Source organism: Diadema setosum, chromosome 21 (genome assembly GCF_964275005.1).
Source record: "Diadema setosum chromosome 21, eeDiaSeto1, whole genome shotgun sequence".
NCBI lineage: Eukaryota > Metazoa > Echinodermata > Echinoidea > Diadematoida > Diadematidae > Diadema > Diadema setosum.
This window is the reverse complement of record NC_092705.1, coordinates 10,661,912-10,685,672: the sequence shown is the minus strand read 5'-3', so window position 1 is coordinate 10,685,672 and position 23,761 is coordinate 10,661,912. Positions and strand designations below refer to the sequence as shown.

At 36.6% G+C, this 23,761-nt stretch overlaps 2 protein-coding genes across 2 annotated transcripts in view; one reads left to right on the top strand and one right to left on the bottom strand.

The window, feature by feature from the left end:
- Positions 1-23,761, top strand: part of LOC140244173 (large ribosomal subunit protein eL33-like) — a 67,391-nt gene that overhangs the window by 25,726 nt on the left and 17,904 nt on the right. The gene's annotated exons all lie outside the window — the stretch shown is intronic.
- LOC140244269 (dynein regulatory complex protein 9-like) overlaps positions 10,762-23,761 on the bottom strand; it is a 21,527-nt gene continuing 8,527 nt past the window's right edge. Inside the window, exons 4-10 of the mRNA XM_072323909.1 lie at positions 23,463-23,591; positions 22,285-22,397; positions 16,051-16,181; positions 15,708-15,782; positions 14,358-14,489; positions 13,231-13,332; positions 10,762-11,426 (exon numbers count right to left, since the gene is read on the bottom strand). Of these exons, the coding sequence (XP_072180010.1) occupies positions 11,301-11,426; positions 13,231-13,332; positions 14,358-14,489; positions 15,708-15,782; positions 16,051-16,181; positions 22,285-22,397; positions 23,463-23,591 (808 nt within the window). The 3' untranslated portion in view covers positions 10,762-11,300. The remainder of the gene's footprint in view (positions 11,427-13,230; positions 13,333-14,357; positions 14,490-15,707; positions 15,783-16,050; positions 16,182-22,284; positions 22,398-23,462; positions 23,592-23,761) is intronic.

The following is a 23,761-nucleotide window of genomic DNA, read 5'->3' as shown; positions in this document are numbered from 1 at the left end:
TTGGTAGGGACCCATTTGTATGAAACTTGCATATTACTGAGGCTAAATCAAAAGCACTGCTCCCAAAGGTAAACTGGACCTTTAACATGAGACATATGACTTGTGATATCTATTTGAATCATGGGCAGATGGTAGATATGACTACTAAAAACCTTAATTCATCTGAAGGTAAACAGCTGAGGAAAGTTAGTTGCTGAAAAATCAGATGAACAAAAAAGAAATGTTTAATTAACAGATCCCACAAATTGTTAACAAGGAGTGAGAACAACAGTAATTACTTAGCCATCGTGAAAGATAAAGACTGATAGAGCAGAAACCTCTTTATGGACAATCTTAAAAGTTGATGGCGTGTATACATCTTGCAAGTATTGTTTAAGAGGTTGAATTGCATCATAGGTAAGACATTCTACCTCGAAGAACTTAAAAGAAAGTAGGAAATGGAGGAACTTCACAGAAAACGAACACAAAAATAATAATTCAGTAACGTTTAAAGATTGATTGAAGTTTAAACCATGAGACTTTGAAGTTCACTTCCTTACGACACTTACAAACTATCAGGAATATGTAGAGAGAAAAACCATCTAGAGCATTTAGGAAAGATAATGAATGCATATTCCACAAATAAGAGCAAGTGTGTGGATGTTTTAAGTTGAACCGCCAAGAACAGTTTGTTAAGTTTGGAGGAAACAACTTGCAGAAAAAGTAGAAGCCATGATGTCTTTTTATTCCACAGATCTTGCAAATTTTAGTTAACGCTGAACATCTTTTTATTACCCAGCTAGTTTGAACAAGATGTGAGAAAATGGTAGAACAGAAATCTCGTAATGAAAGTAGTCAAAGTGTGATGAGTCATTTGAAGTGACATATCCAAAATATTGAACCGTCTGAAAGAGTCTTGGTAAAATGTGAGACAGGGAAACTTTTTAAAGAAGAAAAAAGTGAATGGATGGATGTGTATGCCAATTGTGTCAACATACAAAACTGTAAGTTGAAGGTGAAAACCAACAGAACAGTGGAGAGTATCAAAATTGAAAGGGCACAAATACACTGTATTTAAGGGGGGGGGTGGGAACTGCATGGTAAATATACAGATTTTCTAGAGTGTATTTGCTCTCAAACAACCAGAGAAATCAGAGAAGCTAGCAAGGACTAAAATGATAATGACAGTCACTGTTTATTTATTCTCCAGATCTTGCAAAGAGTAGTTTATAAGATTAACATGCTGAAATACTGAGCCAGCAAAATATCTGGAGAATGAAAAGCAGAATCTCAACCATGCAAAATTTCAAAGGCGGAAGGATGTAATATTCTCAAAATATATGAAGAAGTTTGATTTCAAGAATATTGAATGAACTTAAAAGTGCCTGGAATAATTACAAAATGGAGAATCTTCTTGAAAAGGTCAAATAGCTGTATGTGTATTCAACAAAAAGGGTCATGATGAGCTGAAAAAACAGTTGAATGTAAAGAACTATTAACTATCTCCAGTAAATGTGGCAAATATTGCAAACAGTAGTAAGTCATCACAGAATGATTATTTTCTACACCTCTTTCTAAATTAACAAATGTAAGTTGATTCAAGAATTGATGGAATCTAGCATCAACAGAACACCAAAGAAATGAAAACATAATATTATTTATTTGTTATCTACAGAAAATTATCAAAAAATAGAGTCATTTTTGCTCCCTATAAAGTCGGTAAGACTACAGATAGTGAGAAACAAAAAGCAGTATGTACATGTATGCTCCTCACATCTTGTAAAGTGGAGTCATTTGGTTATATTGCAGTGTTATGTTACTCTACATGCAAGAATACTACATTTCCCTGATGCTGAAATGTAAAGTATTTACTTTTTCTCTCTCTCTCTCTTTGGATATTTTGTGTTCTATTGGTTTAAGTGTTTTAAATTGAGCTTGCCTTGTGTTTCCATCTATATCATATGATTATGAAGATAATCTATATCACTTGAAATTCAGTTGTGGACACTGTGCCATAAACTCACAGTATCTGAGTGTGTAGATTTGTAGTGGGCCAGGATTTGCAAAATAAAGATGTCAATGCATTGGTAGATCTTTCACTTCGTAAGGCCTCACTGTCATGAGACAACCCATTCTTCATGCATGTCTTGCTAGAAATGTAATATGATAACACATGCTCTCAGAGACTAATACTGAGTGCTACATATAAGTAGTTTAAATTATCCTGTTATTTTGAAATGTTTGAACACATGTTAAGTGCTTACATGTATTTGAAATTGAAAGTCTCTTGGAAAGATATAATTTCACTTCACAAGGCCTCACTGTCATGAGACAACCCATTCTTCATGCATGTCTTGCTAGAAATGTAATATGATAACACATGCTCTCAGCATGGAGCTACTGTTAGTAGCTCCATGCTCTCAGAGACTAATACTGAGTGCTACATATAAGTAGTTTACATTATCCTGTTATTTTGAAATGTTTGAACACATGTTAAGTGCTTACATGTATTTGAAATTGAAAGTCTCTTGGAAAGTAAGTATATTTCTTATCTCATGGTCATTCAGCTGGAACTTGAAAGCATACTAAGTTGTTGTGAGCATCACTTAATAGCTTTGTCAAACATCCTTCTATCCTTATATCCATTATATCCACACTTTTAAAGGAAACATATCTCCACAACTTCAAATGAATGTAGATAAAAGTGTCATCTTTTTTAAAATTGCTTTTGTCAAATATCCTTATTTCCAATCTTTTTTACATTTTGGAATGAAACACATATCTTCACAACTTCAAAACATTCAAATGAATGTAGATAAAAGATGCCACATCTCAGATACCATAATAGCACGAGATTGCTATTACACATTTGCGTGAGAAAATGTCCTGGGATTCTGAGTACAGAGACTCCAACTCTCCCGCTTTCGATGGGAGATCTCCCGCCGAAAGCCCATTTTTGCAAAATCTCCCGTTCTCCCGCTTGAGATTTAATTTCTCCCGCCCTGGCTCTGTGTCTCCCGTTGGAAAGGATTTCTTACTTATTGCCACTGTATGTTGAAAAATAAGCCTTAGATAGCATGAGAGAGCATCTTGAACCCTACAGCTTCCAGGGCCCGATTTAAGAGCCCTGGACCCTGCTGCACGAAACTTCACGCTTCACGCACATGATGTGCGCTTCGCACACATCAGCTTGGAGTCTCCCGTCTTCTAGCGGTTTCAGGTGAGAGAATCTCCATATCAGAAGGTGCTTGGGGTTGGAGTCTCTGTGAGTATGGCAAGAATTGTACTGTATGAACCTGGTCTTGCCAGTGCGAACTGGTGTGCCTGCCTACAGCAAGGTGCATAGCATCAGGTAACGCTATGCTTATTTCAGCTGACATCATTGCTGCTGATGACATCACAAGAGGACAAAAAAAGAAAATTTTTTAGGAGTAGAGCTTGAAAGGGGCATTCCAGACGATTTTCATAATTTCATATCATGTGATACATAAATCGATAGTTCCATGTATATATTTGTGGAATTTATTGAGGTTCTTGAGCAGAGAAACAATACTTTGAAAAACCTTAAACAAATTACACTGAACAGTGTCGATGACATAGGAGCCTCACATATTTCAGAAATGTGGCAGCGTAATTCCATTACAACACCACTTGCTTGCAAGTTCACCTGTGTATAAGCTATGCATGCCTTCTTCTTTTGTTCTGCTTCCTTGAGCCCCAACTCATGCATTCTTATGATGAGGCTGCCATGTCATCATCCTTGTTCATTGCAATTTGTTATAAATTTCGAAATGCAAAATTTCGAAAATGTCTGATAATGAGGTTCACATTCAACAGGTTTTTGGTAATAGATCAGCATGTAAAGTAAATTACAGAAAACATGGAAAAGTTTCATTGTAGGATTTTGCAACAATATAGCTAAAACCTCAGAGTAGAATAGTATAAAACACATTTAAAAGCGTGCCAAATTCACAATGTTCAGTTCTCAAAAATCTCAGAAAAAAACAGCAGGAAGCGAGCTCCAATCTTAAAATTCTGTTCATACATGTAAATGTTTCAGCCTCATAAACAATGGCTTTGGTCTATATAGGTAGGTATAAACTATAAAATGTCAAATAGTAATCACTTGAATTACAAAAACTTTTCAAGAATAATCATGCAGTGATTATCCCAATCAGGAGGCTATTAATAGTTATCACAAAATTTTGATAATTTGCTGGAACAAGGTCCATGCAGCTTTAGAAGAATTGCAGGCTTTCAAGTGGCCCTACTTTTCCTACTTTTTCCTACTTTTTTACTGCTGTCCCTACTTTTCCTACTTTTTTGCTCAAAATCCTACTTTTTCCTACTTTTTTGGTGAAAAATCCCGCCAAAAAAAAAAAAATGTGCAAGGCTACCCGGTACTTGAATAGTTTATATTCAGAAATGATGAGTAGACTCTAGTTGCAGATTCTTACTGGTGGGGAGAGCCTCTTCAGCATGAAAGAGGGATAACACAAACCAATCAACCACAAGACTGCTGCCAGCCTCAGTTTTTGCTCCTGTGCAGATGTGATTGATCCCACTTATATTGCAGCCTAGGACTTGGAGCAGCGCTCAACAAGCTCTCATCATCGCTCAAAATTACCAGGTAAGCTTGCCATATACTTGGAAGTAGAATTTGACATGTGACTTCCAAAGAATACAACTGAGGGAAAAATGCTGCCTACAGCCAGTTTTAATGGATGTAGAGTTCAAGCATATCATGTCTAATGCATGTGCTGGAATGCAAATCCTCAGAAACCAGAAATTTCCTTTGCTAAAATATGGTTTACTACGTAAATCGTAAAGGTCATGTCAAAACAAGAAATGACACCTTCAGATCCCCTTTGCCTGAAATCCTTCAATAATATATGTTTTGATAATAATCAACTGTGATTGCAATATGAAAAAACTTAATATAAAAGTAAGTGTTTCACCACAGAAACTAGATCTGGTTGATGTGAGGATGAGTTATTCCCAAGAAAGCATGGATTGGTAGGGACCCATTTGTATGAAACTTGCATATTACTGAGGCTAAATCAAAAGCACTGCTCCCAAAGGTAAACTGGACCTTTAACATGAGACATATGACTTGTGATATCTATTTGAATCATGGGCAGATGGTAGATATGACTACTAAAAACCTTAATTCATCTGAAGGTAAACAGCTGAGGAAAGTTAGTTGCTGAAAAATCAGATGAACAAAAAAGAAATGTTTAATTAACAGATCCCACAAATTGTTAACAAGGAGTGAGAACAACAGTAATTACTTAGCCATCGTGAAAGATAAAGACTAATAGAGCAGAAACCTCTTTATGGACAATCTTAAAAGTTGATGGCGTGTATACATCTTGCAAGTATTGTTTAAGAGGTTGAATTGCATCATAGGTAAGACATTCTACCTCGAAGAACTTAAAAGAAAGTAGGAAATGGAGGAACTTCACAGAAAACGAACACAAAAATAATAATTCAGTAACGTTTAAAGATTGATTGAAGTTTAAACCATGAGACTTTGAAGTTCACTTCCTGACGACACTTACAAACTATCAGGAATATGTAGAGAGAAAAACCATCTAGAGCATTTAGGAAAGATAATGAATGCATATTCCACAAATAAGAGCAAGTGTGTGGATGTTTTAAGTTGAACCGCCAAGAACAGTTTGTTAAGTTTGGAGGAAACAACTTGCAGAAAAAGTAGAAGCCATGATGTCTTTTTATTCCACAGATCTTGCAAATTTTAGTTAACGCTGAACATCTTTTTATTACCCAGCTAGTTTGAACAAGATGTGAGAAAATGGTAGAACAGAAATCTCGTAATGAAAGTAGTCAAAGTGTGATGAGTCATTTGAAGTGACATATCCAAAATATTGAACCGTCTGAAAGAGTCTTGGTAAAATGTGAGACAGGGAAACTTTTTAAATAAGAAAAAAGTGAATGGATGGATGTGTATGCCAATTGTGTCAACATACAAAACTGTAAGTTGAAGGTGAAAACAACAGAACAGTGGAGAGTATCAAAATTGAAAGGGCACAAATACACTGTATTTAAGGGGGGGGGAATGGGAACTGCATGGTAAATATACAGATTTTCTAGAGTGTATTTGCTCTCAAACAACCAGAGAAATCAGAGAAGCTAGCAAGGACTAAAATGATAATGACAGTCACTGTTTATTTATTCTCCAGATCTTGCAAAGAGTAGTTTATAAGATTAACATGCTGAAATACTGAGCCAGCAAAATATCTGGAGAATGAAAAGCAGAATCTCAACCATGCAAAATTTCAAAGGCGGAAGGATGTAATATTCTCAAAATATATGAAGAAGTTTGATTTCAAGAATATTGAATGAACTTAAAAGTGCCTGGAATAATTACAAAATGGAGAATCTTCTTGAAAAGGTCAAATAGCTGTATGTGTATTCAACAAAAAGGGTCATGATGAGCTGAAAAAACAGTTGAATGTAAAGAACTATTAACTATCTCCAGTAAATGTGGCAAATATTGCAAACAGTAGTAAGTCATCACAGAATGATTATTTTCTACACCTCTTTCTAAATTAACAAATGTAAGTTGATTCAAGAATTGATGGAATCTAGCATCAACAGAACACCAAAGAAATGAAAACATAATATTATTTATTTGTTATCTACAGAAAATTATCAAAAAATAGAGTCATTTTTGCTCCCTATAAAGTCGGTAAGACTACAGATAGTGAGAAACAAAAAAGCAGTATGTACATGTATGCTCCTCACATCTTGTAAAGTGGAGTCATTTGGTTATATTGCAGTGTTATGTTACTCTACATGCAAGAATACTACATTTCCCTGATGCTGAAATGTAAAGTATTTACTTTTTCTCTCTCTCTCTCTTTGGATATTTTGTGTTCTATTGGTTTAAGTGTTTTAAATTGAGCTTGCCTTGTGTTTCCATCTATATCATATGATTATGAAGATAATCTATATCACTTGAAATTCAGTTGTGGACACTGTGCCATAAACTCACAGTATCTGAGTGTGTAGATTTGTAGTGGGCCAGGATTTGCAAAATAAAGATGTCAATGCATTGGTAGATCTTTCACTTCGTAAGGCCTCACTGTCATGAGACAACCCATTCTTCATGCATGTCTTGCTAGAAATGTAATATGATAACACATGCTCTCAGAGACTAATACTGAGTGCTACATATAAGTAGTTTAAATTATCCTGTTATTTTGAAATGTTTGAACACATGTTAAGTGCTTACATGTATTTGAAATTGAAAGTCTCTTGGAAAGATATAATTTCACTTCACAAGGCCTCACTGTCATGAGACAACCCATTCTTCATGCATGTCTTGCTAGAAATGTAATATGATAACACATGCTCTCAGCATGGAACTACTGTTAGTAGCTCCATGCTCTCAGAGACTAATACTGAGTGCTACATATAAGTAGTTTACATTATCCTGTTATTTTGAAATGTTTGAACACATGTTAAGTGCTTACATGTATTTGAAATTGAAAGTCTCTTGGAAAGTAAGTATATTTCTTATCTCATGGTCATTCAGCTGGAACTTGAAAGCATACTAAGTTGTTGTGAGCATCACTTAATAGCTTTGTCAAACATCCTTCTATCCTTATATCCATTATATCCACACTTTTAAAGGAAACATATCTCCACAACTTCAAATGAATGTAGATAAAAGTGTCATCTTTTTTAAAATTGCTTTTGTCAAATATCCTTATTTCCAATCTTTTTTACATTTTGGAATGAAACACATATCCTCACAACTTCAAAACATTCAAATGAATGTAGATAAAAGATGCCATCTTTTAATCATGGAAGTGTATAACATACCTTTGGCATAAATGTATAACTTACACATCATGGAATGTTTATGTCATATTTTGTGGGATGATATGTGACCGTCCATCACAAAACTAACAAAAAGTCGCATGCACTGATTTTGTATTAGGACTGAAAATAGATGATATGGGCCAATCCAGCCAGTCTTGAGTTTTTCATATTTTCTGAAAGGGCAAGTCTTCTTATATATTATAATAAAGTTTGGGATCATAAAACGAAAAGGAAATTGTGTTTTTTAGCAGGTTTTTTTTTTCTGGAACATGCACTTTTTGGTAGAATAATGTGATTAGGTGTTTCTCATAGTCATCTTTTCATTTCTTAAAAACCCTGTCCATACTTTTAACTTTCAACTCCAATAACTTTACAAAGGACGATGCTTCTGCTTTGAAAGTTGGCATTGATCACCTACAGAATGTGTTAATAAAGCATGCACAGCTTAATCTGATAATCTCTTCATTGTTGTAGCTCCAGTGGTTAACATTCTGTTATTTGTTCCATTCATTGCACAGCTAGCACGGCTTGATAAAGATTGAGCGCTTGAATAAATGCTATACTCCAGGAGCCCCTTTTCTCAGTTCACATTTTCCGGAGTGTGTGCTTTCATTCCAATATTAGGATCGGTTAGGAGAGTCCATTTGAATCGAGACATACATCATTTTCATCTTTAAGTTTGTTCTTTCAGAATCTGCTCTTAATTAAAAATCCATGTTTGGCAACTTTTTGTTGGTGTTGCGATGCAGGATCACATATATGGTAGGTGTTCATGTCAATCACAAAATTATGTCTTTTCTATGTAAGTATTGTAATAAGTGATCAAGATTCATACTGACTGTACGGTTGAACATGCATTTGTGCTTGTTACCTGACATTGTTCTAACGAACGTCTGCCTTTGTTGTATTTTTCAGGCTCTCCCAGGAGCAATAGTGAGGCTGAGGCAGCAGGGTTGTGAGTACAAATTAAGATTTACATGTAACATCAAGAGTTCTGGTGAGTATTGACGAAAACTACTCCAAAAAGCCTGCACATGTCCTCATTTATTCCTACTTTTTTTCTTTAATGCCCTACTTTTTTCCTCTCATGTCCTACTTTTTCCTACTTTTTGAAAGATTTTGTTCCTACTTTATTCCTACTTTTTTACGTTATCCTGCTTGAAAGCCTGGAATTGTCTTTTAACAACTTTCGTAACAGATCAGTATACATGCACTGTAATATTAAATAGTAAATATGGAACAGTTTCTTTCGGAAGTTAACATTAACGATGAACAAGTGATGTGTAATTAATACATTGTACATGTAGACCAGTTGGTTTGGTGACAGAGAGAGAGACCAAGAGAATAACAATCTACTGGAAATAGACCACAAGAGTTCAGTAATCATGTACTCATTGGTTACTTACAATCACAACCTTCATATCATTTCTTGGTATTAAAGAAAAATCATGTCGGTAACTCACATTACATTGACATGTGGTAACTCACGTTACATGGTAACTCATGTTACAATTTTAAGACCTCTGTTATGAGAATTTGAAGCAAAGACTATAAGTCCCATCATATTTCTTGGATGTGTGCAGCACAGTCATTTGATAATCCAAAATACCATGTCTCAGTTGGGCATAGTAAAATTGCTAGGTTAAAAAGTTCATGTTTCGGTAACTCACGTTACAGCAGCTTCTCGAGCTATGTAAGAGCACGCTGGTGTCCGAAGTAATATCTTATATTTAGGTCTCCACTTTATTTACTGCTAGATTAATATATTTTTGATTTGTAAAACCAAACAAAGTTTGATTTGAGCCTCAAATATAAAAAATAATTGCAAAGAGCAACAAAAATGCATTTTTAGGGATTTTTAGGTCAAAAAATGCTTTCTGGTTTCAAAAGGTATGAAAATGCACAAAAGAGAACTTTTCTTAAATGTAAAGTTGGTTTCACACACTTCAAACTATGGCTAACAAAGTAAGATCATCAGTTGTCCTGAAATATGTGGGTAAAATTTTGGTGGTCATGTCGCACAACTCACGGAAATGCCCACATACTGACTACGAACTTACTACAAAATGCTTTAAAATGGTGCTTAACCTGTTTGTGATTAAACTCATCATAGTTTTATCTACAAGAACAGTATAGGTGTCTTTATCAGAGAGTTATGATCAGTATTGAAAGTCAGCATCAAGAGAGCATAAGTCTGGGAAGGGTGAAGGGTGTGGGAGAGTGTTTTCCCATCCAATAGCAGGGGCTTTCGCAATATCTGTCTATTCTTTGCAGTGGCCACAAATGAACTTGTTTTGCATGAAGTTCTTTTTCAAAACAGAGATGAGACATGCCCATGTATGTTCAGTAACCAAGTGATATCACGCTGCACACCAACCACACAAATTTTGTACTGCTATGTCACTGTTTGCATACATCTTTTCTGAAGCAGAAACATCAAGGAAAGACACATCTAACAGATTCATTCAGTCCGCAGTTTATTTATATACTTGAAATCACACTAACATCTGAGGACGGATGGTGTTGATACATATTTTAAACATTATATTCCTACACCTCAGCGCTTGGACACAGTGTATTTCAACAATTTTAAGCCCATATGTGTGAAATATTTTGGACAACATGGAGCAGAATGAAAATTCAACAGGGTGTCTTGAAAGGCACATTGACTTATAATTTTTATCTGCAAGATCATTACATTGATACCACAGTCAGGAACAATACAACGTAGACATACAAACACAAATTTAAGTTGAGTCCATCTTTTTGATTACCTGTATAATTATAGCAACCATGCTTAGCAAATATCGAACCACTGTAGAAAATCATGCACATGGATAATAATTTGGTAATAGTAATCTCCAAGACATTGTACAGTGATTCATGGGAGTGGGCCCCTCCCCTTCCCCCCCCCCCCCCCCCCCCATCCACTAAAATAACAAAATGAAGGGAAAGACTGGAACTCCGCTGTAGAATCTATAATGCATGATTGATACTTACTTTTCTACCTTACTGTAAAACCATACATTGTGATGATACACTTTCTGGGCAAAAGTATTGCAGGTAGTTTGTTTGTGACACTGTGATTATGTGGTATGGGAAAAGAACAAACACATGCTTTTCATTTAATTTCTTTTTAATCTCTGTTTAGAAACATATCTTGAAATAACGGTGAGATCTTTTCAAGTTAATTGATTCTCCCCATGACAAGTGAGATGGCTGCAAGCAACACTGCGTGAATCAGCCATACATTTATAGCTGAAAATACTGGCCCTACATACAAACAATATGTACAGTATCTAGCAATGTTGGTCACATTGGCCCAGCAAATTTGCTTGTGGGAGCTCCCGTCCAAATCCATCGCGATCTCTAAAACATTTTTACAGGACTTCTGTGGTTAAATATCTACATGGAAAGCAGTGCAAATAGAAATTTGATATAATCTATGCGACTAAGATGGCAGGATGTCTCTACTTCTTCTTTTTGCCTTTCTTCTTTCCCGAACCCTTCTTTCCTTTCTTCCCCTTCTTCTTCTTCTTCTTGCTGTACGGCCCGAGCTGCTTCCGGACCATAACGCCTCGCCACCACGACTGGAGCTATGATTTAAAGAAAGGAGAAATACAGTGTATAGCCTTTAGGTATGAGTTTAAAAAAAAAAAAAACATCATGGCTGAGAAAAAAAAAAAAAGTTTAGAAGAAGGAAATATGGATAATCTTAAACATGCTGTGAAAAGGGAATTTGTTTGAAACAGTAATACATGAGAGATTACCAGAGTAAAGAACAGGAAATGATATCCAGCAGGGTTTCTTCTACAATTCATGATATCCTTTTCTGTTACACTTTAAAAATACAAAGACCCATCCGTATCAAGATATGACTCACATCCCACCTTCTGAGCCTGTAACATAGCGACAAAGACATGTTGAAAGAAAACATTTGCCTTCATTACTTGAGAGTAGGAGTTGTCATATATGTAACTATGACAAAATAACAACCTATCAGTCACATATACATGAATTTGTCATATTTGTCATAGAGAAACTAAAAAATCACCCAACCCTTGTTAGTATTTGCATAAAAAACAACAGAGTTGCCACCAGTTAAGGAAGTGGGGTTTTTTTTTCCTACATTGTTTCTCTCATTGACACTGCAAAACCAGGAGGGTGTGATCCACATTTGACACAAGCTACTTTTATGTAAAAAAGTGCAAATAAGACTATGCAAAATCCCCTGACTAAGATAATACGAGACAGCTTTCACTATCTCTTTTTGCTCTTGAAATATGTCATGCATAGATGTCTAGACAGGATGACGTATAACAAGCAGGCATTACAAAATAGATACTGAAGGGATATCCATGCTGAGAACCCATCATGAGTCATCAGAGAAGAGACAAAGAACCTTTAACATATCTATTCATGTGGTTGAGTGTAGATCTAGTCAGTGTACAAAAGCAGGAATGTTTCCATGGTTGTTAAAATTCCTGTTTTTCTGTGGGACCAACAAATAATGCTACTTGTATTTCGTATCCGTTGCCAGCGTCTCTTCTTAAACAACTCAGAAAAAAATCTTCACTCTTTCTAATCCTTTCAGATACATTAACATCTTTGATTGGCCATAAAAGAAGGTTTTATAAGTCAAAAATGTGGGCTCTATCGTCCACACTCTCAGGGCACTTTGGGGGTTTAAAAGCAAGATATGGCATTAAAACTAGAAAAACATTGACATGCAAATATTTGGTAGGTTCAAGAGATCAAGGAAGCAATCTGTCAAAGACAGGTACTACATTGTATTTATCAGTTTGAACATCTATAAATCATCATCATTGTAAACATACACTAAAATACATCGAAGTAAAACCCCTGAACATAGAGACTACATACTCAACTACAAGACATTAAAGTTTCAAGAAGTACTTGTCTCAGAGTACAAGCAAAGTTTGAGGAGTCTTAAACATCACCAATGGTAAAAAATTTTGATTTTACACAAATGCAAAGGAGTCAGAGAATGATTTGAATACAAAGCGATTGTCAAGCATGCCGACAAAGACAATACGATCGCATAACAGAAACTACTTAGGGACAATATGACAGATCATATATCACTGCTGCAAAACTATGATTATATTTCAGACAGGAAACTCCTTCTTCAGGAATGGAAAAAACAAAAAAAACCTAAATCAGAGTCCCATTTCAAGAAACATGTTATCAGTAGGTAGCAACTGCCAAATTTCTATGACAAATTTGCTGTTAGCCAATCAGATGCAAAGGATTTCAGTAGCTTATAACAACTATTGTAACTAGTTATTGATAACAAGTTTTATGAAACATGGCCCTGATCATTTGATTTCACGTAGTGAGAGTTGACACTGTTTGCTTGGAAGAAGGAATTTGTCTCACCATGATGCAGGACTTCAACTCCTCCTGCTCCTGCTCAGCCTTCCTCCTCGCTTTCTCCTTCTCTATCCTGTCCTCCACACACACCTGCTCATACTCCACATACTGCAGTGTGACAAGTAAAGAATAAACATAAACATAAACAGTTATACACAGAAAACATTTTCCGGGAACACTCTGAAAGTTAGCATTCTTTCAGAGGAATGAAACCCACATCATGTACAGAAAACGATATGAAGAAAATTGAAGAGAATTTCACAAAATTTACTTTTTATGGAAACAGTGCACTCTCTCAACTTGTTACTGACATATGTTAAGGGTAATGTCATATTCCCCCTGCTTTCTGAAAGAATATGTCAAGTGTTGTTTAATCATGATAGAAAAGTGAAAACATGTTGAATTTTCTTTATATTTCCTTTATATTGTTTTTCATACATGACATCATATAGTGTTGTAATCTTCTCATCCAGCAAAGGCTGCACAATGAAACTTTAAAAAATCATAACTTTTTAACAGATTCTCAGACTTTCATCAAACTTCACTGATGTGTTCTACTAATATTGCTGCATTCTCTCAATTCACATATATTTTGGATTTCATTCTTCTTTAAATCCACAAAAAAATACTGTCATGGGATTAAAAAAAAAAAATGTGCTGAATTTTGATAAGCTCAATATGATAACTCTGTGGGCAAACACACAAACAAAACTCAGGTTTCTCACAGATATAAAGTAATGTGGTATGTTATGTAGCTCCTGCAACCCTACAATTAAGAGTGGGGGGGGGGGGGGAAACCCAACCAAACAAACAAACATCATACAGTTGCACTATCGTTATATCGAACACAGTTATAACAAAATTCCGGTTACAGCAAGGTCAAAATTAAGGCCCAACAGTATCCGCTCTATGTTTCTTATTGTTTATTTGTGCGGTTATAAATATAATTTTCAATACAATGACAGAAACCTGCTGGTCCCGATAATTTTGCTATATCAGGAGTCCACTGTATATGCAGCAGATTTCCAAAACCCTTAACGGCAATTTTTACAACTCCTGGATAGCTCTCTGTAAGACATTGGTGGAAAAAAAAATAAATCAAAAAGCGTGAAATCTACAGCATGCGTTCTCACCAACTTGGTCAGTTCCTGCAGCCTGGAGAGGTCATTGGCCTTGGATGCCTTGAGGACCTCCAGTTCGTGAGTCTTGGCCTCCACATCCTTGTCGTATTTCTCCATCCAGTACTCCACTTTCTCCTCCATCTCCTGATAGTAGGGAAGGCAAAAATGAAATGCGGTAAGCTCTGCACTTGAGTGAAGATTGCTTTGCTAAAAGCCAGAAAGACGGTCCTTAATTTTTTCCCCCACAAATTCATCCCGTGATCACAACATCACTATCACGTCATCACAACAGCCAAAGTTGCAGTCGATTATCAGGTACAATGTAGGTAGAAGGAAGAATCTAGTCCCCTTCTCTTTAGATATATGTGCCTTTCATTACGAGTTAAAACTACAAATTTTGTGTGGCCGAATATTTGGCTAACATTAATATGTGAGGGGCTAATGTTAACATGCGAGTGGCCAAATCTTCCCATATTCAAATTTCACAAAGCAAACTTAGTCAATGCTGCATTGACCACCATACTGTACAATTTTGACGCCCTCGCTCTGTTCTATTCACGCATATGCTTCTGGTTTCACATGCAATGTGACTAGTAAATCCTGTTTTTTAAGCCAAAGCAGATTTTGGGGTGTATGTTGGTGAGCCAGGGTCTTAAAATGAACGATGTTCATCGACAAGGCCAAAGTGTAACAGCTGGAGTTTATCTAACATTTTTTTTCCTTAGTATTTGCATGTGAAATTCTGTGATTTTGGTCATAAAGAAATTAAATTCAAATGACTGTGGTGACTGCTGGAGGATTATAAGGACTACCCGGTCATTGATTTGTTATTCATGGTCAGCTGTCTAAACTGAACACTGGCTTGCTAAACTGGGATCCGGGATTGAAATGGAATGATACACATGTGTACACATGCAGATTTTATACACATAAACATCTATGCAGTAGCTTCGTTTTGCAAACTGTATTTTCATTTCCTGTCCAAACAATAGAACACAAAGGGGAAGTGTGTGCCTTTAATATACAACATATAAATGCTCGGTTAACAACACCATGCAGCAAGTTCATGACAAAACAAGTTTCTAAACTGCTCAAACACAGAGAAAACACAGAAATATTAAAACAGAGGACATGCTTTTATTTGGTTGTCTAAGAAATTATGCATTGTGTAAAAAGATGTACATCTAACAAAAAACAAAAAACAAAAAAAAAAGACAGAAGGAATTGAATGCAAATCTCTCACTGATTTTGTTAAAGAATTCAAACAAAGTCTTATGTCAGAACAGTACTTGCCAAAGAGAGTCTTTCCCTTGCAAACTTTTATGTGAGCAAATTGACATTTCATTGCTGGAGCAAACTTACCGTTTGATGACGCTTGAGGTATGTTTCAATCTCTGTATTCACCCTCTGCTCCTCGTCAATCTTTTGCTTCAGCAGCTATGTGGAAATGAGAAAATACACAGTGTGTGGTAATTTTTGATAAACTGTTAACAATTAAAATTCTGAAATGTTTGTGCTGCGGCAATTTTTAGCTTTTGTTTTTTGTCTCATATACAATGTATAAGGCCAACTTACTTGCGCATCTACGTTTGGCAGTTTAAACCAATAACTGGATATAAGATAGAAGTGACAGATGTCAACTTCCAGGGATCTACATCTTCTCTGCAGCCTGGTATCCTAGCAACCAGAGGACACTGTTTCTCACCTCAATCTCGTCCTTCATCTCCTTCTCTGTGAGGGAGCATCTCTTCTGCGTCTGACCCATGGCTACCTCCGCATCCTTCTGGACATATTTGCCCTCCATGCTTGTCTTGGCCTTCATCTCTTGCAGCTGATCTGTTTTTAAAGTTTTGGTAGAAAAGTGGAGGACGCAGAGATCAAAATCAATGTCTTCCTACTCCCTTGCGACGAAGTTTCAATTATCATTGTAGGGTATCTGCTATATACTGCGAATATTTTGCGAGGTTTTTACTTTCGTGAATTTCATTAGTCAGGTGATGTTAGTAAATTTAAAAACATGTGAAAATATTAACTATAATCCTGACATGAATGTGACATGTACGCATACATTTCTCCCGAAAGTATGTTACTCCACAATCGATTTAACCACTCGCAAAATTATCGGGAAGTCCCAATTCGCTAAATATTAGACTTGCTAAATATATGCAGTATACAGTATTAGATAGGACTCCCTACATTCCAATGACCTTGGCTCATTGCCTCTGGTCAATATTTAACATTTCATGCTGTTTCACTTTATTTCCACATCTGATTCAAATACCACATCTGATCTGAACAGTACATGTAGGCCTACACAAAAGCTAGAAACATTACACCCCCCTCCCACCACTTAAACATTTTGAGAAAAGACATAACATAAAAACAGTTATCTGTACTGCAACTGATTGACAAATTGCCCTACATCGACGTAAATAAGCATCGACGTATTAAAAAAATAAGCACTGAATTGATCGGTGTTTTAGTAGCAGCCATGATAAAAATTCATGGGCGAACATACTCGAGTATGTCGAGTAAAATCATGGGCGTACATACCCGAGTATGTACACTCATGATTTTTTATCATGGTTGCTACTAAAACACTGATCAATTCAGTGCTTATTTACGGTGATGTAGGGCAATTTGTCAATGAAAACATCTCGACGGAAGAATTTCATGAATTTGAATAAAAACAGTTATCTCAGCATGACGGGGATCAACACAGACTATTGTTCTTTCGAAGAAAGATCCCCAAATTTACAGTTAAAGATAATTACATCTAAAGCAACACATACACTAGTAAAGAAAGGACAAAAATAAGGAAAGGACAAAAATAAGTGTGGTTAAGTGTAGTGGGCTCCACATTCATGAATTTATGTACTACAAAGAGTTTATAGCTTCTTCAGAATATTAAGAGTCTATCAGAATATTTCTATCACTTCTGGCATGTCATTTCACAACACTGGACCCATGTACTGGTACATGTATTTGAAAGTGTCTTCAAGACCAGTGCAATATCTCAAGTTGGAAATATAAAATTCATTCTTTCATTATATGGAAATTAGAATTGTAATATTTCTCATTTTGAGTAAAGGACCCAAATCATTCAAAGCCTAATTGTTTGAGTGACGAAAATACACGTCACACATTAAAAGCTGACTAAAATTCGCTTCAAATTTGCTTCAAATAGATATGTAAATCCCAATACATTCTGAACTATTTTTGCCAGTTATAAAAAAACCTACATGTAAAAAACACTCAACACAGTAAACCATGCTGACACAGAAACATGGGACCAGGAAGTATGATGCATGCATCCCTTTTACTTCTCAGAATGAACAAGGAAAAGTAGAAATTACGCGGTGCGTAATATATGTCCCCGCCGGAAGTAGCATTTAGTAGCAAAATGTACAATATAGGTAAAAAGATCAAGGTGAAAGGTCAAAGAAGTCAAAGGTCAAAATTCTATGTAGAAGTTTTGAAGCCCTCACCTAGTGCCATCACATAAAGCAAACGGAATCGAAATCGGGTTAGAAATGGCGAAGGAGTAGCATTTTGTAGCCAATGTACAATATAGGTAAAAAAATCAAGGTCAAAGGTCAAAGAAGTCAAAGGACAAAATTCTGTGTAGAAGTTTTGAAGCCCTCACCTAGTGCCATCACATAAAGCAAACGGAATCGAAATCGGGTTAGAAATGGCGAAGGAGTAGCATTTAATAGCAAAATGTACAATACAGGTCAAAAATCAAGGTCAGAGGTCAAAGAAGTCAAAGGTCAAAATTCTGTGTAGAAGTTTTGAAGCCCTCACCAAGTGCCATCACTTAAAGCAAACGGAATTGAAATCGGGTTACAAATGGCGAAGGAGTAGCATTTTGTAGCAAAATGTACAATTTAGGTCAAAAATCAAGGTCAAAGGTCAAAGAAGTCAAAGGTCAAAATTCTGAGTAGAAGTTTTGAAGCCCTCACCTAGTGCCATCATATAAAGCAAACGGAATCGAAATCGGGTTAGAAATGGCGAAGGAGTAGCATTTTGTAGCCAATGTACAATATAGGCAAAAAATCAAGGTCAAAGGTCAAAGAAGTCAAAGGTCAAAATTCTGTGTAGAAGTTTTGAAGCCCTCACCTAGTGCCATCATATAAAGCAAACGGAATCAAAATCGGGTTAGAAATGGCGAAGAAGTAGCATTTTGAAGCAAAATGTACAATATAGGTCAAAGGTCAAGGTCAAAGGTCACAACTGAAATTCTTTATAGAAGTTTCAAAGCTCCCATGTAGTGCTATCATATAAAGCAAACAGAATCAAAATCGGGTTAGAAATGGCGAAGGAGTAGCATTTTGAACATTTTGATCACACACGGACGCACGGACGGACGCACGGACGGACACACGGACACACGGACACACACACGTACGGAGCCCGTTTCATAGTCCCCTGCTCGAACTCGTTCGGCGGGGACAATATATCGTCTGTTGAGAATGAGAAGGGCGTTAAGTGGTCTCGAACACTATGGGTTTAGTGGCAACTTAACGCCCTTATCATTCTCAACCGACGATATGATGTTTGTTGCAAGTCAGAGAAAAAAAAAACATTTTACTTTTCATCTTTTGATTTGCCTAACCTCCCACGCACTTATGATTTAAACCATATTCTTTGGTACTGAAGTGTAACATATGTAACCCAGTATCTATCTTTAGCTACTGTTCTTTCAACTTTACAGGTTTCACTTTTGAATCATTAAGTCAATAATTTACCGGACAGAAGGAACTGTTTAACCCTTCTGCACCTAAACAGCTACAGCACTCTCTTCATGCAAAGCTCTAACTGTGTATATCTGTGTGTGTGTGTGTGTGTGTGTGTGTGTGTGTGTGTGTGTGTGTGTGAGATGTGATGTTTGGAAATGTGCTTAATATCTCATAATCATCCTAATATCATCCTTACTGCTTTTTTAATCCTTCAAGGACAATGTGAAACAAAAACTACTTCAATGTTGCAAGAAATCTGCAGGTGTTAAAGGGTTAATATCTATCACATCTAAACAGAAGTGCATCAGTTAGCCCATTCCCTTCACTGAGGAAAGATGGCATCTGCTGCTAATACTGTGTTTGTTTTTACAAAGGCATTAATAACATTAAATATGTCGGAAGGTGGTAATATTTATATTCAAAGTATGGACTTCTGTTCTATTTGCTCGATGACCAATTCAGGGGTGATAAAAAGAAACAAAACAAAGCTCAACTGACGTACAGTAAAAACCATATTTTGATTTTAACAAGGGGAAACTGCACACACAAAGTGTGCTACATAGGACCTCAATAGAAAATCATATCATATCTGATGAAGAAAAGCACAGTACATGTCATAAAACAAACTATTTGGCATCATCTCTGCCAAGATCCATTCCCCCCCCCCCCCTCCATTTAAAAACAAAGTGCGGGTCACACTAAGGTCTATAGGGGAAACACTCAGTGCACATTCATACTCATATCATTCATGGACATACATGTATGTCATACACACACTTACATATTTTGTATGAAAACACACTTTCTTCTCACATTCAACTTGCAGGAAATTTCTTTCCATCTTATTGCTGACTCCCAGAGCACATACACTAATTACAAGTGACTCCTGTTATAATGACTGAAGTCCTCACGACTGTCAGTTTTCTTTCACTATACCAAAATTTCATTGTAGCCGAACAAACGAAATACATAATGGAAACACACAAACCATGTGTATATCGTATCTTGTTTATTGTACATTCATCATACGTGGAAATGCGATGAAAGATGTACTGCTATCTCATTAATTTCGTTTAAATTTCACATTTAAGAGAGAGCATAAAGTTGTTCATATTTCCATATTCAGAGAGCGCAAAACGGGCCCAAAATTGATAACGCAGTACAAAAGTTGATGAAAGAGAGTGCAGGACAAACCTGAATTTCAGTGATCACAAATTTGAAAGGCAAGTGAATCAGGAAGCTATTTGATGTTCACTTGCAATTTCCAATCTCATGATTGTGTAATTGTATAGCATTTCAAGTTTGAGTGCATGTGGTTTCAGGGTTCCCAGCATTTGAAGAAAACAAAATTCCCTGATTTTTCCCTGATGAAGTCTCAATATTCCATGATAATTACTTCAACTCATTTCCAGTTTCACATATTTTCTATGCTGTTGCAGTGAACTATCTGCAGTATATAGCACTGGTCATCCAATGGTGTTATTTTGACCTGACTACTTTCGATTTTTGGACCAATCAAAATTCCCTGACTTTTCCCTGACTGGAAAAAAGTAAAATAATTTTCCTTGATTTCCCTGATGGGCTGGGAACCGTGGGTTTTGAAGCATTCCAGACACATCATCACGCAAAATCTAGTGAGAGTTTTACTGTACAGACTGTGCAATTTACGATTTCATGGTTCATTTCTTCTCATGCCCTGCCTCACTCCATATGAACCAATCATAGCAAAGCATTCAAGACTGTACCTTCACTTAAACTTTAGTGAGAATGTATCCTTCCTTCACACTCCCCGTTTCACTTTACATGAACCAATCATAGCAAAGCATTCAAGACACACCTCCACTCGAACGGAAGTGAAAATTTTACTGCACAGACTGTGTAGTTATGGGACTCCGTGGGTCTTTCCTTCTCTGTCCGCGCCTCACTTCAAATGAACCAATCGTATCACAGCATTCGAGAAACACCTCCACTTCACTGCACGCACTGCATGCATTGCACACTCCATATATGGTGTAGTACACACTTGCATTACGTGACATTAATTATTACAAGTTCTTCATGGAAAGGGTGTGTGGCACAAGGAAGCAAATTGAGCGAGTTCAATTTTAAACACACTTCAATGTAAAATGCTGGCCCATGACACATACTCTATAAATGTTTGCTCTGTTATGTAACTTTGTAATCAATTGGCATTTCATTATTATGGAGAACAGTTATTGTGTTTTTCTTTATAAATGGTGCTTTGGAATCATTTTGTTGTAATGAGAATTTCACTAAAGCTGTTGTCCTTTGCTGTATGGGAATTTTGCACCATAGGGTTTGTTTGAGCGCTCTAAAGCGAACTAAAATGAACTGAACCACAGCATACTGTGCTGTACTGTCCCAGATTTGGAGCGTTTGAGCACTCTGTTTAGAAAGCGTACCTCATGTTTTGAAGCTTTAGATATTCGCGACAGGGACGTTCAGAGGAAAAAAAACATGTTCTGAGCATGCGCGTCAAGTCGATCTATTTTCAGCTTGCATCGTCTAAGTTTTTCACTACGCGTTCTGGGCTATTTTTACGTCCGCACAATTTGTAACGTACGGAGCTACTCGATGCACCGATCATATGGGGGCGCCATTTTATTTTTTATACGTTGCGTCCCAGCGTAATCTAAAGCTACTTTTTAGCATGACGCAAGGGAGAGGAGAACGTCCAATGCATTCGTCGTCTCAAACGTCCGCGCGTCACAATCTAAAGCTCCCTGTTTTTAGAGGGGGTCACACATTTTGTGGCAAGAGGGTCATTCACCTGACATGCTTGAACTACTTACATTGTACAGCTGCCCTGAACAAAGAGAATGGACTCTCTGCATTATGACGTATGTGCATCTTAGGAGATGCACATTCCCACATTCAAAATTTTGGTACGCTTTTGGGATGCTTTTGGTACCCTTTTGGAGCACATTGGGAAGTGGTCCACTTTTGGCTCGGTACAGTTTGGTGCAGTACACTTTAGGAGCGTTTAAGTGCTCCTCTGGCGGGGGTACAGTACACTTTAGGTGAGCGCTCGAATGCACCCGTAAACTTTGATAACAATTTGGGGACCTGAATTCTCACTTTTGTTTCAACAAAATTTTGTTGTGAGCATATTTGTTGCAATAGGAGTTATTTCATTCTGTGTGTATATCATCCCTGATAGAGACACATAAAGACAATACCTTTGAGATGGGCGATCATCTGGTTCCTCTGCTGAGTCTCCTCTTCTCTCTCGATGCGCACTGTCGCGATCTGCTTCTGCAGGGACTTGATCTCCTTGCGCCCTTCCTCTTCTCTGAGTTGTGAAAAGAGAGTTGGTGTTAATTATCTTCAGGGCCTTACTACTTTTCCTAACATTCTGCTGCTAAACTGTTTACTGCAAAAATAGTGAATATCTGTGTTCAAATGTTTTGTGTATTTACGTGCTCTCACATGCAGAAAAGTGCATTAACACAAAAAAGGTCACTCGTAAGTCAAAATAACAAACTGTGAGTTAAGGCAATAAAATCTTTGTGAAATTTGGCTCATAAAAAATTGTTTTTGGTCTTATGTTTCGCTTCCGAAGCCCACATACTTAATGATAATGACTGGGTTAATATTCTGTAGAAGAATTCCCAGGGAAAACGGGAAAATACCCCTTATGGGGCATAGCAGAGTAAAAAGGGATGGGGATTATTCCATGGCTAGCTCCATAGTTGGCTGCTTTTGATTAACAACACTGACTTTCTATGATCAATGAGAAATCTGCAATCGAAACAATCCAGTACCAGGAAATTACCTTGCAGGTTTCGAAACAATACTTTGTGCACTAATGGCAAATTATTATCCCAAGAAAATGCTACCTTAAGCAAACATTTAACATGCGTAGTTTGCTTATTAAGTGTTACTATATTTGAATTTCACTTCTTTCAACTTTTCTTTCATTTTCTCTATGAATACCATACAAGGAAAATTGATCAGCCGCTGTAGATTAGACAGAGCATCTTGAGGGAACCAATCTACGCAGTGCAATATGACACTTGTATGTCATCAGTAATTTAAACAGCGCATACATACACTGTAGGCACCTACATATAATGAGACACACATACACAAACATACACACACATGCAGCTGTACATTGACAAGTGACATTTATATCATTTGATAGACAAATTATTTCTTTACTAGACCATAAATTTTTGTGTTAATTTATGTATTCCTATACTCCTCTCTCTGTCCAAAACGAAAAATTACTCATTACAGATATATGACATTTTAGTAATCTTAAAATTAAAAGCAGATTTAAAGGTAGATTTAAAGTTACCATGCCAGGTCACAGACTTATAACCATAGATCATGATTGTGAGCACTGCCTTACTTGAGGATGGTGTTCTGAAGTTCCGCCTTCTTCTCCTTCTCCATGGATACGGCCTGAATGATGGCCATGAACGTTTTCTCCTTCAACATCTCCTCCAGTGTGTCGCTGAGGACGTCTTGCAGAAATTGTCTGTAGGGGGGAGTGTGTGGACAACCAGTTATCTGATATGTATCTCATCCTGAGTTACTTGCAAAAGCTTCCACTTGATATCATATTTTATCTTTCTGAACATCTCCTCTTCCTCTTCCATCTCAACCATTCATTACATGTAGTTTTTCATTCAAGTCAAGTTGTTTAAG